A 13919-nucleotide genomic window follows, 5' to 3' on the forward strand; every position below is an offset into this window, starting at 1 on the left:
AAAACTTAATAAACACCTGATCTTTTGCTGTATAGTTAATCAGTGGCTGCGTATGGGCAGGTCAGAGAGTAGTTGCAGTCACCTACAGCCTGTTTTCCTTATGTGCTGCTAGCCAGTGTGTTCACACACTGCCCATCACTGCTAATGTTCTTCTGAGATCCAGTAATCAACCAGTAGTCATTAATAAACAGTCCCTTAATATAAAGTTTGACTATTTGGGGTGTTCTTGGACCTCCCAACAAGCTGATTTTTTGCATTCCCAAGAAGACATTTCCAAAAAGAAAAAAAAGTATGTCGTAATCCTGAATACACATGAAAGCACATTGTATTATATTGCAATGTTGTTGTTGTTATTTTTTAGACACACCGGAAGATTAGCCGAGCTCAGTAACAAAGACAGCCCTACCAGTCCAGGATGACTGGTAGGACTAAGGCACATGAAAGCAACAGAAAAATGTATTCAAGAACAATTGCGTTTGCTTTCATCTTGTTTTTCCACACCCACTAACAGAAAAAATAAGTCCAGATGACCCCAGATAGAAGGAAATTTTTTTCAAATGCTTCTACTCCACTTTTAACTACCACTCCACTTTTAACAGTAGTTGAAAGAGAACAGCAGATTCAGTTTCCCTTTATCCAATTTGTTTTAGGGTTTTGGACTGTAATCTAGCATCAGTTGCACTACTAAAAAAACCAACCCACATTTCAAGAGTCACTCAATCTTAAAGATATTAGCAAGATGAGAGGAGTGGAAAATGTATTTCAGGGGGTCACTGAATACTTTTCAACCTATTTCCCTCCTTATTTTTAAGGTGAAGCAACTTCTTCTTCCCAGCTCCTCATGCATTTAAACCTGAATTTGCTGAAACATTTGGAAAAAAAATCCCTCTCTATTAAGAACAATCCTGCTCTGACTTAGTATGAAAAGAATTCAACTCTATCCAAGTGCCCACAGCCATCTTGTGGTCACAGTCTAATTTAAGAGACACACGCAGTAAATACAACTCAGGCTCAGGGCAGTGTCCAAACACTCTGCTTGGAACAGCTCCAGGAACTTGGTCATGTGCAGAAATTTCCCCATTTCAAAGAGAAGAAAGAAGGAGTCACGACCAGAGGCAGAGATAGAAAATTCACGTGGTCGTAGCCTGAATGATGTTTTAGATGCAACCATGCCCTTGTTCTTACATTTCCAGAGGAGCTTATGCTGACAGTCTTTGTCAAGAAAAATGCTGAGCACCCCACTCCATTGCTGTTGATGCTGTCCTGTGTGCTGCTAACCCTCACGCATGTGTCCTTCTTTGCCACAGGCATTGCTATGTTTTCTTTAGACCTTTAAAATACACCAAAAGCATTCTCCCACAGAAGCTGAGCTCAGGTTCTGTTCTTTTCTTGCTTATGTGGAACATGCCTGACATCAGTGGGATTAGGAGAGATGCATATCAGAGTCCAGTCCGATGAGACCTGCTCTCAGCCCTTCCTCTAAACTGGAGTTGAATCTTTGCTGGATTTGAAGCTTTTCTCTTGGCTTTCGGTCTCATTTCCATCCTGCTTCTCACCCGTCATGGTTTGTGACAAGGGTCCCATTAAGTGAAAAGGTTGTCCTCTAGCCTGAGAAAGAGCAGTAAGGACAGAGAGCACTTAGGAGAAAAACGGACCTGGTTGTCAAAGCTGTGGAGGTCCCTCCTGCAGGCACAAGAGGTTTGGCTCAGCCTGATAACCCCACTATGGTTCTTGAAGGTTCTAGGTAGAAGCATTTGGCCATTTCATGTGGCTTGCTTGAATCAGTTCTCCCACATACTGAATCTGGGCCCGCAGGCCATGTTGTGATGGCTGCCAACCATGCAGCAGGGCCTGCGTTCACTGTGTTGCCTTTCTTTCTTTTTTTCTACAGAAGCCCAACGCAGGCCTTACTACGCTGACTATTCCCCAGCACGGAAATACATTCACACCCTCTGCACCAGCCACTATCTTGACCTTTTCATCACGTTCATCATTGGGGTCAATGTCATCACTATGTCAATGGAGCACTACAACCAGCCAAAGGTAAGAGCCACCCATCAATGTGTTGGCTGTGAAACACAGCAGTGTGGAGTAGCAGCAGACCTGAGGACCACACACTGTTCCCTTGGGATACCGTTGACCAGTGAGGTCTCCAGGCAACCCTGCTTCCCTGGGACCATTCCCTGGTGTTTGAAAGCCTCAGCAGGCTCCAGGCTCAGCATTGCAATCTGTCTAACCCTAGGCCAGCTCTGCCACCTGGGTGTCACTTGCCCCAGCCAAAAGTTTGATTTCCCTGCTCTTGCATAAAGCAGAGAATAAGGCTAATGGAGAGTGAGCTAAACTTTTACTAGGAAAAGACCAGTCCAAATATTTCCTCTCCTGATCCCAGATGTGACTGACCCTCAGACTGTGAAACAGTCCAGAGTTTTAGAATATTCCATTAACAGATATAAACATGAAGTTAACACATGCAGAGCAACATTTCTTTTCCTCAATGAATTTAGAATAAACCGACTCTTAAGTACAAGCCTTCTTTTCTTTATGTATCATAAAATCTTTCTTTCCCAAGTTATGCCAACCTTTGGCATAAATCATATAGCCTGTCCATTTGCCGCATATATTAACCTTCCATCACATTATCATTCACGGAGCTCTAGGCTCAGTGTTTACTTTTCTAGTCTTCCATGGTCTGCTGGGTAACCTGCAAATGCCTCCTGGAAGCTAAGCCAGAGGGGCACCAAGCCACAGGATAACGCCTGTGTGTTTTACGCCAGCTGACTGTGTGCTGTTCTGCCCCCATAATTCCTTTGCATAACAGCCATTGTTTCGCATGTAAATGTTATTTATCCAGATTAGGTCTTGTTTATGCTTGTTTTATGTTCATGTAAAACACAATGTTGTAAATCTGAATGCAAACCATCACAAAGTACATGAGAATTCAGGTTCAGGCAGCATGCTTCAGATGAAATAGTAAATTGTCCCACATTCTTCTAAGCTGCCATTTTATTTTAGGCACTGGAACAAAAATAGGGATAGTAATGCATTGAGGAATGCCAACATGTGAAAAACTTTCACCTCTTGTTCCCAAAAAATCAGTGCATGGTCATCCCACATATCTGGGGTCAGCAAAGCAGTCATCACACAAATGTGACAATGAAGGCTTTCCTGTGGCCTGAGGTTTCCTCTGTCAACAAAGCAGACATTGCTTTGCAGATTCCCCTATTGCATTTTATTTCCAATTGTGTCTGTTTTGATGTTCGTTGTTGTCATTTTGTTATTGTAAGAGACCAATACTACATTTAAGAAAATTCCTCTTCCCTCCCTCCTCTCCTCAAATCCCTGCCCAACCAAAGAGCCGTTTCACGACGCAACTATCTATTTTAAGGTCCCAGCAAGATTCTTTTGCTATTGTTGGCCTACAGTTTCAATGAAATCCATTATAACCACTCATCATCTTAAAGTATAAACACTGCGGATTCCTGACTTCCGAGAGCAGCTCTATAGAGAGCGTGAACATTGCACCAAATATGGACATACTTTGCCCAGCTCTAGAGATGTAACATTTTTCAAGAAGGCAAGATTTAATCCATCTCCAACATTATTTATTTTCCTGAGTGTTTTAAGCAAAACCATTGTCCTAAGGATTGCCATGCTGGACTAAAGAAATGATCTATCAAGTCTTTTACTCTATGCAAGGCTAGGCAGTTCAGAAGAAGTAAACTTTATCAGGGGAAGGGGTAAAATTTTCTCTCTGTCCCAGACTCTGAACAATTTATACATTGAAGTTGGAGGATTGATAGCTCTTGTCATTTTTAGCACAACTAGTATCAGTGCTTATGAGGTTTTTGTTTGCATCAGTGTCTAATCCTTTGTTTGAGTTTTGCTGTGTGATTTAGCGCAGCTTTGTAACTGAGCTCTGCAAGCCATTATGACTTTACTTTTTACATCTTTGTGCCTATGCCACCCTTGTGCCTGCCAGTCCCTCTGCCGGGGCTCTAGGAAAGGATAGTTTGGGCTGGTTTAACTGGTATCTCTCTTTTCAGTCCCTGGATGAAGCCCTGAAGTACTGCAACTATGTGTTCACCATAGTTTTTGTGTTTGAGGCAGTTCTGAAGTTGGTGGCATTTGGTTTTCGAAGGTTCTTTAAGGACAGGTGAGAGTATTTTAAACTCCTGTGTATTTGGGATAGAGCTGTATTGACCCAGTTTCAAAGCCAGATGCTGGGTAAATGTAGCATCACTATGATAGTACTACATGCTGTGTGCAAGGAACAGAAAAGGGCTGTCTCTCCATGGGTGCAAACTTTATAGTGTAGGAACTAAAAATTCTGAGAACTGCTGGTACTGCTTTGCAGAGGGAATTCAGGAAATCTTACAAAATTCCAGATACATTCACCTAGTATCTCTCTCCTCCAGGTCTGACTGGCTCAGTTTAGAGGTCAGAAGCAACCTGCCGGCATCAATCCAGTCCTCAAAAGAGTAGTTTTGGCAACCTAAGGTCACAGAGTCCCTCAGAACAAGTATCCTTTGCAGTCCAAACCAGTCCTTTGGTAGACTGCTGGCTTTGTAAAGCCTTTGGCAAAGACAGCGGTAGTTGTGTTCAGCCCCACTGCCTTCAGATCCCACCTGCAGAGACCTACACATGTTATTCTGCCTCATATTTAGCTGAAAGCAAATATGCGTGAGAGCACATTGTGGTCTGGCAACTTGCTGGGGAGCAGGGTACGATTGGAGACTTTTCCACAAAACCAGCTTGTTCACCTCATTTATCCTGACCGAGTGGTTGGAAGCTGCTATGAGCAATATTACTTATGAGGGAAATTGCATAGGAAAGACAGTTTCTTCACATCTTAATGTCTTTCTAGTGCTGCTGTGAAAGGCCCTCTACAAGTGTTAGGCTGTAAATCAATGAAGATACTCAACTGGAGTAATTCAAGAGACAGGTGACATAACATGGCAGCAGCTGTATTGCATCACACCAAAGGTCCCTCTAGCCTAGTATCTTGTCCCTGAGAGTGGCTCTGAGTGGATAGCAGGGGGACGAAAGGAATTGGGAAGCAGGCAGGGACACTTCCCAGTCACAGCTTACAGCAGCTTGTGGCTCAGAGGCTGTCCATGCCAGCTGCAGTGAGTTGATTTTGTGCCACATAGAAGATCATGAGCTCAGATATGAGAGAGGAGAGGCATTTGGGGTTTGCTTGTGCTTGCTATTAACAGATAATTCTCTACTCTTGGGTGTCTGTCCATGGATGATTTTTTTTTGTCTTTCTCTCTTTGTCTGTTAGGTGGAATCAGCTGGATTTGGCCATAGTTCTCTTATCAATTGTGGGAATCACGCTGGAGGAAATTGAGATGAATGCCGCACTGCCCATCAATCCCACAATAATACGCATCATGCGGGTGCTGAGAATAGCAAGAGGTATGGCCTGCTCTGTAGGTCTCCAGCCATCCCTCCAGACATGTCAGGAAATGGTTTGGCCATTTGTTCTTCTAGTCCTGCTGTTTCAGTTCAACTTGAGAACAGTTAGGCAATGAGGCTGCAAAATGTCCATTCAGAGGCGAGCTAGGTAGGGTTCATGGATGTTTCCAGTGGCATCTTAGATTGGTCTCTAATTCAAACCTGGGATCACAGACCTTTTATACTGACACCAGACAAGAGCAGGAAGCAGTGGAGAAGGGAGGATCAGAGGATGAGATGGTGCTCTTCACTGACAAAGTGTCTCCCCATCACTATCCCATTTTCCTGCTAGGGCACGCTGGAGTTCTCCTGGCTTTTGGTCTGGTTTACTGATGTCCTTAACATTACTTGGTGCGGGAAGTAGTCAGGATGTTCAGACATTCTGTGGGCCCTGCCAGGATGCAGTGAGCTTGCCATCTCTATGAATAGATGCAAGAGAGATGTAAATTCTCCCTACAAGATCTGAAGCTAGATTTTCTTTTTTGGTTTTACTTGAAATATTTCCCAGCCCTGCTGACCAGGATTTGATTCTCATTGTAGTGCTGAAACTGCTTAAAATGGCCACCGGGATGCGAGCTCTCCTGGACACAGTGGTACAAGCGCTTCCCCAGGTAAGCCCCCAGACTTCATCCATGCCCTTGGTGGACTATGCCTTTTGGGCCTGGGGACAGCTCTGTGCCACCGCGTTTGGTGGGCACTAGACATCACCCGGGGAGGATATCAGCTTTCTCTGCTGCCACCAGTGCCTTGGTAGCAGCGTTTTGCATGGCACATCCTGCTCACATAGTGTGTGGGAGAACCAGAATGATGGAAAAAGAGTTAACAGAGAGCAAATTGCTCTAGGCAGAGCTCTTCTAAAACACAGATTTCACTGGAAAGTTCAGAAAACACAATGATAGACAGAGGAAGCTATTGGTGAAAGCATTGGAAGTAGACAGCTTCCAGTTCAGGAGTTTTCTTTATGAGACAGGAGCAACCATATTTATTGACACCTATTGACAGAGGAGGTGCAGACTTTAAAAGGCAAATAGGAGAGACATTTCTGAGTGTTAAAAGCTTGACGTGGGGTCTCAAATCACCATATTCTCATGCACTGCAAGAGAAACAATTATGCTGCCAGTCTTGACATTTGATAGGATCCTTCAAGTATTCAGTTCCGGGCACTACTTTTTTATGGATCCATTTATTTGAAAAAAAAAAAAAAAAGAAGGAAAGAAACTTTTTGCTGACTTGCACTCCTCCCTCAAAAAGATCTAAAGCACATCAGAAGAATTCCAAGAAGTTTAGGGTTCCTTTGTTTTTAAACTCTTATGCTATTTAAGCTGTGTTCTGCTAGTTTGTAGGTTTAATGGTCTGAGTCCTAATCTTTCGGTCTCTAGAGTCATCTCAGCTGCCTACACATTCCAATTTCATATATCACCAGGATCCTGTAACCCACCAGACAGTACTGGAAACGTTTACTGCCACACTTTACCCAGAAGTGAGTACCAATATGAGGTGCCAGACCTTCAAGAATGAGGCAGAGGAACTCTGCAGCCTCCTTGTCTGAGCTGGCAATTCAGAAGCAGCACTTCTAGGATGCACAGGCATGGTCAGACAACTCCTTAGTTTTCAATGCCTCCAAAACATCCCACAGCTGAGTTGGTGGAACAAGCTTTATGAGTGGGCCCACTCCATTCTCGGATGGACTGGGAAAGTCAGACCTCCCCTCTCCCAGCCCCAGCCCCTAGGCACGGAGAGATGGCAGGACACCATGGTGGGCAGTCACTTCTTGATCAGCTTCAGCTGTCTGCAGAGGGATCACGTCTCAAAGGCAGGATGATAGCACTGTGGCTTGGCCAAAAGCAGACACCATGTAGACATCTCTTCCAGCATATGAGTGGCCGTATGAGAATCAGTAGAATTAGTACATGTAATTACCCAAATATACCCCTACGAGTTAGTTGCTAAGTACAAAGGAGCCCATGATCTATTCAAAATTAACTGGAAAACAAGGGGAATTTCTTTTTCTTGGAAAGACCCATTTACTTTTCATCACTGCCATAAAGATGTTTCTAATCTGAGACATTTGCCCTTTGGTATTCAGATTTCCTTTTCAGTGAAGGATTTTGGCTGAGACTAAAGCATGGAATTTACCAACCTGACCCCTGTTTTGGCATTTCAAGAAAGAATTTGATTTGTGTCTTTTTTTTTTTTTTTTCTTTTGAAAGCATTGTGATTACAGAGCATATTTTCTCTCTCTTCTTGTTTTCTCTCCCCCCCAAACAATAGGGTGGCTGCAGGCCAGGCTTTTTGTTTCCTTGGGGTGTTTTTACAGTTTACATTCAAACCAAAGTCTCTTTTAAAGGGAAATCCCCAGGGATATTCCAAGCAGATCTTGTGCAGATAAAAATACCATTTTGTCCTCCAGTGAAATTCAGAAAATGAGAAGGGAAGTTTGGGAAGACCTCTCAGACAACAATCACTCTTCATAAAGCTACAGCTTTCATTTCAAAGGCAAGGGAAGAGTTCCTACTCCAATTAATTTAGCAGCCTAAAACCACAGCTGGAAAATCCTCATTGAATGTGTCTGCTAAGTGACAAGAAAAATGAATTTGATGTTTATTCATAAAGGTTTGGGGGAAAATTCTTTGTCTGGTGTATGTAGAATGTCCATTTACGGGCTTACCATGACAAGCTATTGTCATTGCAGTACACTTTTTCTCTTTTGGGTGATTTTCATGAGCTTCCTATTAATTTTTATTCAGCAGCAGTTACAGCTGGAGCAACACAGCAAACCAACTATCCCCAGACTTGGGGGGATGTTAGCATTTTGATCCAAGATTGAAGCTGTCACAATACAGGCTTAGTCTCCTCTTTTGGAACTTTAGACTGACATTGAGCTGCTGTTTTCAATACAGGAAGACTTCCTATCCTACTGCATCCTCCTTGTCGGTAACCTTGTGTCTACCAGTTCAGACATCTTCTCCTCCACCATGTCTCTGAAAAAAATGAGATGAAGTAGAGGAGAACAAATGAGGAGAGGCAAGAAAGACAGAAAGAATGGTCAGGGAAAGTTCTCAAACTGGCACCTTCTTTGCCTACCACCTCCGTGCCCTCTCAGTTCCAGCAAACGTTTGGGATAGTGTGAGTCGATCATCACGTTCCTGCATATACCATCTGTGCTTGAGCAGTGTTGGCTCTTCTACCTGCTACTGTGCAGTCTTGAGGCAGTATCTCCTTCTCAAACAGGAATCCAAGTTTTCCAGCATCACAGCTGGCTGACCAAGAAGCTGAACTTGTGGTGAAGCCATGGTCACCCAGAAAGGTACTGCCGGCCTCAGCTCTGAAGGTGTACCCTCATGGCATACCCTTTTGGGGAACAAACAAAAGCTGCCTGGACTTTAAAGTATGAAGTGCTAAAATCAGCTGCACTGGTGCAAACTTGAAATAGATCCACTGTTTTAAACTGAGCAGCTAAAAAGAGCTGGGCTAGCATGACCAGCACTGACTTCATCACTTAGACATTGCCAGTCCTAATTAAGTCAGTTTAGTGCTGCCGATCACAGACCGAAAACTCCTCTGTGATCGCAGAGGCCTGCTCCTAGCATAACACAAGCCACACAGCTCTGCACTGAACTTCAGCATGTCTTTTAAAAGCCACCTGGTCTTGCTTAAAGGATGCAAAGTGTTAGGGAATTGGCCATCCCCTATTGATGAAATACATTCTTCCAGTAGATGCTAAAAAAAAATCTGATGTTTTTAGTCTGAATTAGCCATGTTTGTTTTCATTGGATGTAATTTTGCTTTTTTTTTCTTCTAGAACATCTCCTTTTTGGAGCAATAAGAGATAAAATAATCTTTTGCGGTCTGGCAAACAGAAGAACATTTAACTCCTTTAATTTCTCAGTATGAAGCAGGTTTTCAAGACCTGTTTCAAGTGTTTTCCTCTTCTTTATGAGCTCTGGCCCCACTAAGGTTATATAATGAATTACACCACTCATGCTTCAGCTGAATATTCCCCTGCTTATAGATCTGGTGGCTGCATCGGTTTTGTAAGCAATATCTGCTCTGTATGACTCCGATTCGATGGTAATCCTTTAGGCCTTTTCACATCCCCTGCTTTCCAAAGTATGATTCAGCCTTTCTGTAGCATGGTCTGCACTTCGTTCTCAGATTTGTAACTTTGCGTTTGGCTGGGTTAAAATGCTCATTGTGTAAGTGAATCCACCCTACTGAGCAGCCCAGCTCAGTCTGCAAAGCTCTTCTAGCATCACTTGCCAGTAAGAAAACCTGCAGTCAATGCTCAGCTCCCAGTGCTCTTCCTGATGGAGAGGACAAAGTGGAATCCAGTCCAATTGCCATCTTGACTCCACAGAGCCAACAATAGTATAATGTGGAACTTTCCTATCAAAAGATCTGGGTTCTTTTTACTTCTTCTTTCTCACTTGGTCTGTGGACAGCAAATTAATTAAATGCAGAACTGTGCAGTATACCTCCTCTTTGTCTTCAAAGCTTGGAACTCCCCCCAGATGGACTCTGCGCCAAGAAAAAAGTGAAGAACTCCTCGTTCTATCAGTGCCCTGAAGGACAGAATTTGTAGTTTGCTCCTGTCCAGAGTTTAACTCCTTGTAGTGCTGTAATTCCTGTGCTTATCTCCAGCTCTTGAAGAGGTTTTCTGGCATTGTGTAACAGCAGCTATGGGACATAAACAATAGCCTGCTTTTGCCAGACGCTGAAAAACCAGTGACTGTGAAGCTCAGAGAGCAAGACTAGAAATGTCTTACCAGCAAGTGTTGCAACTGAGACAGATTCTGGAAGATAGGTATGTGTGTGCTGTGCTGCACACTGGAAAGAAGTGCAGGGATGCCTGAGACATTTGAGTAGTGAAGCAGAAATCATTAGGTAAAGAAACCACCATTCTGCTGGCTGTTAGCACTGGTCTCAGTGGGGCTGAGTGGATACACAGAAAGGAGAGCTCGTTCAGTTCAGCTAGTGGCCTTGCGGTTGCACCGATGAGATGACTTTAGCTTCCAAGGTTGTTTGTCTGGCCCTTTCCACTAGTCCTGAAAGTCACACAGATGGCCTCCATTTTCCAAGTAGACAAATGTGTCCATTTTCTCTTGGGTCTAGTGCATAAATTAGCCTGTGTTGTCCTGCTGCCAGCCTTATTGCTTTGGCTGGAGAGTGCTGGAAGGAAGATGAGGAGGACTCATGTCCCTGGAAAGGATTGGCAGGAGCTTAGTTTTATGAGAAATTGCTCTTGACAGGCATCCCAGGGAGCTGTGTGCATTGCCTGCATGGACAACTGAAATGCCAAGGTGTGGGCCAGTGATGCAGAAATAATTGATGTCAGAGCAGGAAGAGGCACAAATGGAACTGTAGTGTGCTTCAGCCAGTCATTGCAGGGGTGGGGCAGCAGAAGACATGTATTTCATCAGTGCCTCCCCCAAAGAAGGGAGGTTAGAGGCCAACAGGATCTACAGGGATTTGGGTAGGATCACACAGCTGAAAGTACAACAAAGAAGTGATAGTGCACAGGTGGTTGGTGTCCTGTTGTACAGGATCAGTGCAACACATTTGCGTAGCAAGCTAACACAACGTGGCCTAGTTGCTTTGCATCTCAGTGCCTGCAGATATGGGCTTTTTACTTAGTGGCATAGGTCAGAGGTTGAACTCTGATGGGATGTGCAGTGGTGCTTAGCTACTGCAGTCTCACTTAGAGGGAGGCAAAAAAACTAATGGCAGTGATGTCCACAAGAGCTAAAGCAGAGACAGCCTCCCCAGGCCATGCAGGGGCAGTGGGAGAAGGGGTTTGCTGGGTATGCGGAGAGGAGGGTTGCTTTCCTTGCTGCTGAGCAGGGTTATTCCAGGGCTTTTGCAATGGTAGATCACAGATCCAGCTGGGATGCACCATGGTGAAGGGTGGTAGCTCCTCACACAGGGCCTCCCCGCTCCTCTGGGTGGGATGGAGGACTCTGCCTCTCTCTCCACAGCATCACTCTGTCCCAGGCACACAGACACTTTTGCCAGCAGTATATGACAGTCAGGATGCCAGAAAGTGAAGGTCCAAGAGGAATCACAGATACTCACCAGTGAGGTACCACTCACTCTTCTCTTGTGGCTTCTCTCAAGTACTTTAGGGCATCAAGAACATCTCCAAGATGTTCTTCACCTATGCTTCACTCCCTACATGCCACAGCCTCCCCTCAACGCTGGAGCCACAGCAAATGATGGATAGCCCCTGGCTGCCAGAGAGAGGGGTTATCTGAAGTTTTCTCTGCCCAGACAAAGGCACCAGCCCAAGTCAGGGGGAGTTCCATAGATAAACAGAGCATGGGCTGACCTGTTCAGTGCTGCTAGAGCAGAACCACTTCTCAGAGCCTGCCTGGGTGACCGGTTGCCAAAGCTGAGGTTGCTGACCAGAGCTGGATCTTTGTCCCTGATGCAGAGTCCAGAACAAGCCTCCCAGCCTTTGGCTGCTGGAGAAAAGCGCCTGGATATGCTCCTGCCCCATCTCGTTCCTCCCAACAACATGATTCATGCACAATCTTTTTCTTGTCTGGTCTCAGTAGATCTCAAAGTGCTTTAGAGACATTAATTACCTATCCGCAAGGGTATTACAAATGGGTACGTTGAGTTACAGGAGAGGAATGACTCACTCAAGGTCACAGATACACATCCAGTTCTGCCTTCTCTGCTACTCAGCAGCCGCTGGCTGACCTCGCTGCTTCCATCTCAGCCCATCTCTGAGAGCATGCCTTGGGTCCTTCTCTGTCCTCAGGCCTTGGTGAAGGCCATGGGCTCAAGAGGACCTTCCTTTTTTTTCTGAGCAACATGTACCAGAGACCCATGGGCTAGTACTGACAAAATATTAAATCTGGCACTGACTTGTACTGATTCAGTTCAGCCAGAAGCTACACAAAACCAAGTGGTTTTACTGAAGCACCTAAGCAAGAGGTGAGCCATTTTGCTCTTGAGCATCAGGTGTTCACGGGCTGCTGAGGAACTCATGCCCTCTCCACCCTCATGAGCCACCAACTGCCTGCACATATCCATGCGGATGCTACACGTGCAGGGGGTTGGTCAGGGCAGCTGGTTGTTCTTGTGCACGTGGGGAACAACCTGCTTTTTAGCTGACACTCCAGAGCAGCTATGGATGTCTAGATACAGGTTGAGATGGAGTTTAACAGTAAAGGTCATGCCATCACCCATCCCAGGATCTTTGACTTGCCGCTGTCTCCCACATCTCCCTTTCATGTAGCCACATTTCCACATCAGTCAGACATTCAGTCACTTCCCAAGAGAACCTGTGCATCAGCTGAGCTTCGGAACTGCCCGTGTGTCTGCTCTCAGCCAAGAGCAAATGCTACCTTAGACACCAGCAAACACCACATTAGCAAACATGCTTCTTTTAGCATTTTTAGAGTATGCCTATGGCTGGGATGCCTTGAGCCTATACAGCAAACCCATGAGTGTAAACTGGTCTTTGAAGGACTAGTTATGAGACACGTTGGTTCAGTAATGTAATTAGTCATGATCTTAAATACAGAGTCTTTTACAAATGCCCATTAGATAGTAGGCAAATTGTTTATGAGTAAATGTTAGCTCATAACATGCTTTGCATGTTGAGAGATAGATAATAGTTTTTAACTGATAACCTGGTAATAACTTTGATGTTAGGCTAAATTCTTTGGAATTTCATCAATGCCAGAAGTTTGCAGGTTGATTTATTAGGCATTAAAATAGCAGTAAAATATTCAGCTTATAGGCTGCTTTGAAAAAATTCCAAGACCCTCTTCTGCAGTGCTACATCATCAGGCTTTAATTTACACTCAACCTAGAAAACTTGTTTATCACTTTTATTTTCCTTCTCTTTAATTATTTGCTCATTTGCCTCCCTGGCAGTGTGTGTGTGCATGTGCGCATTTGTGCGTGTGCCTGTTTTCTTGTATTTTCTCATTTGCAGTCATTTTGCAGACTGCGTTTTAATGTCTTACAAACCATCAGTGGTCTAGCAGACATGAGTTAGGAAACACTATTCCAGGAGACAGTACATGCAGATGAAATAATCCAGACCAGTCATCCACATCACTGTATTATCTCTATTATTCCCTGGAGTATGGTAATAATGTTAGTGGAATTGCAAAGCTCTATGTAGTAGCCAGTTTAGGCTTTATAGCAATTACAGTCTCTACTGGGTGATTTGACTATTCCCATTTCTTTAATACAAAAAACCCACTGCTTCATAAGTGAGAGCTGTGTTAATTTTATGATAACAGTTATCATCCTGATAACCTTTCTAATGAAATTAAGCAGCATCGTCAAAATACCCAGCAACACTGTGGCTGTGCTGCCTCAGAGAAGAAAACTCTCTCAAACTGAAGAGTTCACTAGAATATACCTTGGAGGTCATGAATCCCTCACCCTGACTGCCTGAATCACCACCTAGTTCATTTTTATTTAGAGATAAAATGATACTT

The 13919-nt window shown here is 44.2% G+C and overlaps 1 protein-coding gene across 1 annotated transcript in view; it reads left to right on the forward strand.

The window, feature by feature from the left end:
* The window catches only part of CACNA1H (calcium voltage-gated channel subunit alpha1 H), a 123986-nt gene that overhangs the window by 95311 nt on the left and 14756 nt on the right, over positions 1–13919 (forward strand). The window contains exons 24-27 of the mRNA XM_054843261.1: positions 1892–2043; positions 4044–4153; positions 5285–5418; positions 5998–6068. Of these exons, the coding sequence (XP_054699236.1) occupies positions 1892–2043; positions 4044–4153; positions 5285–5418; positions 5998–6068 (467 nt within the window). The remainder of the gene's footprint in view (positions 1–1891; positions 2044–4043; positions 4154–5284; positions 5419–5997; positions 6069–13919) is intronic.

Source organism: Grus americana, chromosome 15 (assembly GCF_028858705.1).
Source record: "Grus americana isolate bGruAme1 chromosome 15, bGruAme1.mat, whole genome shotgun sequence".
Lineage (NCBI taxonomy): Eukaryota > Metazoa > Chordata > Aves > Gruiformes > Gruidae > Grus > Grus americana.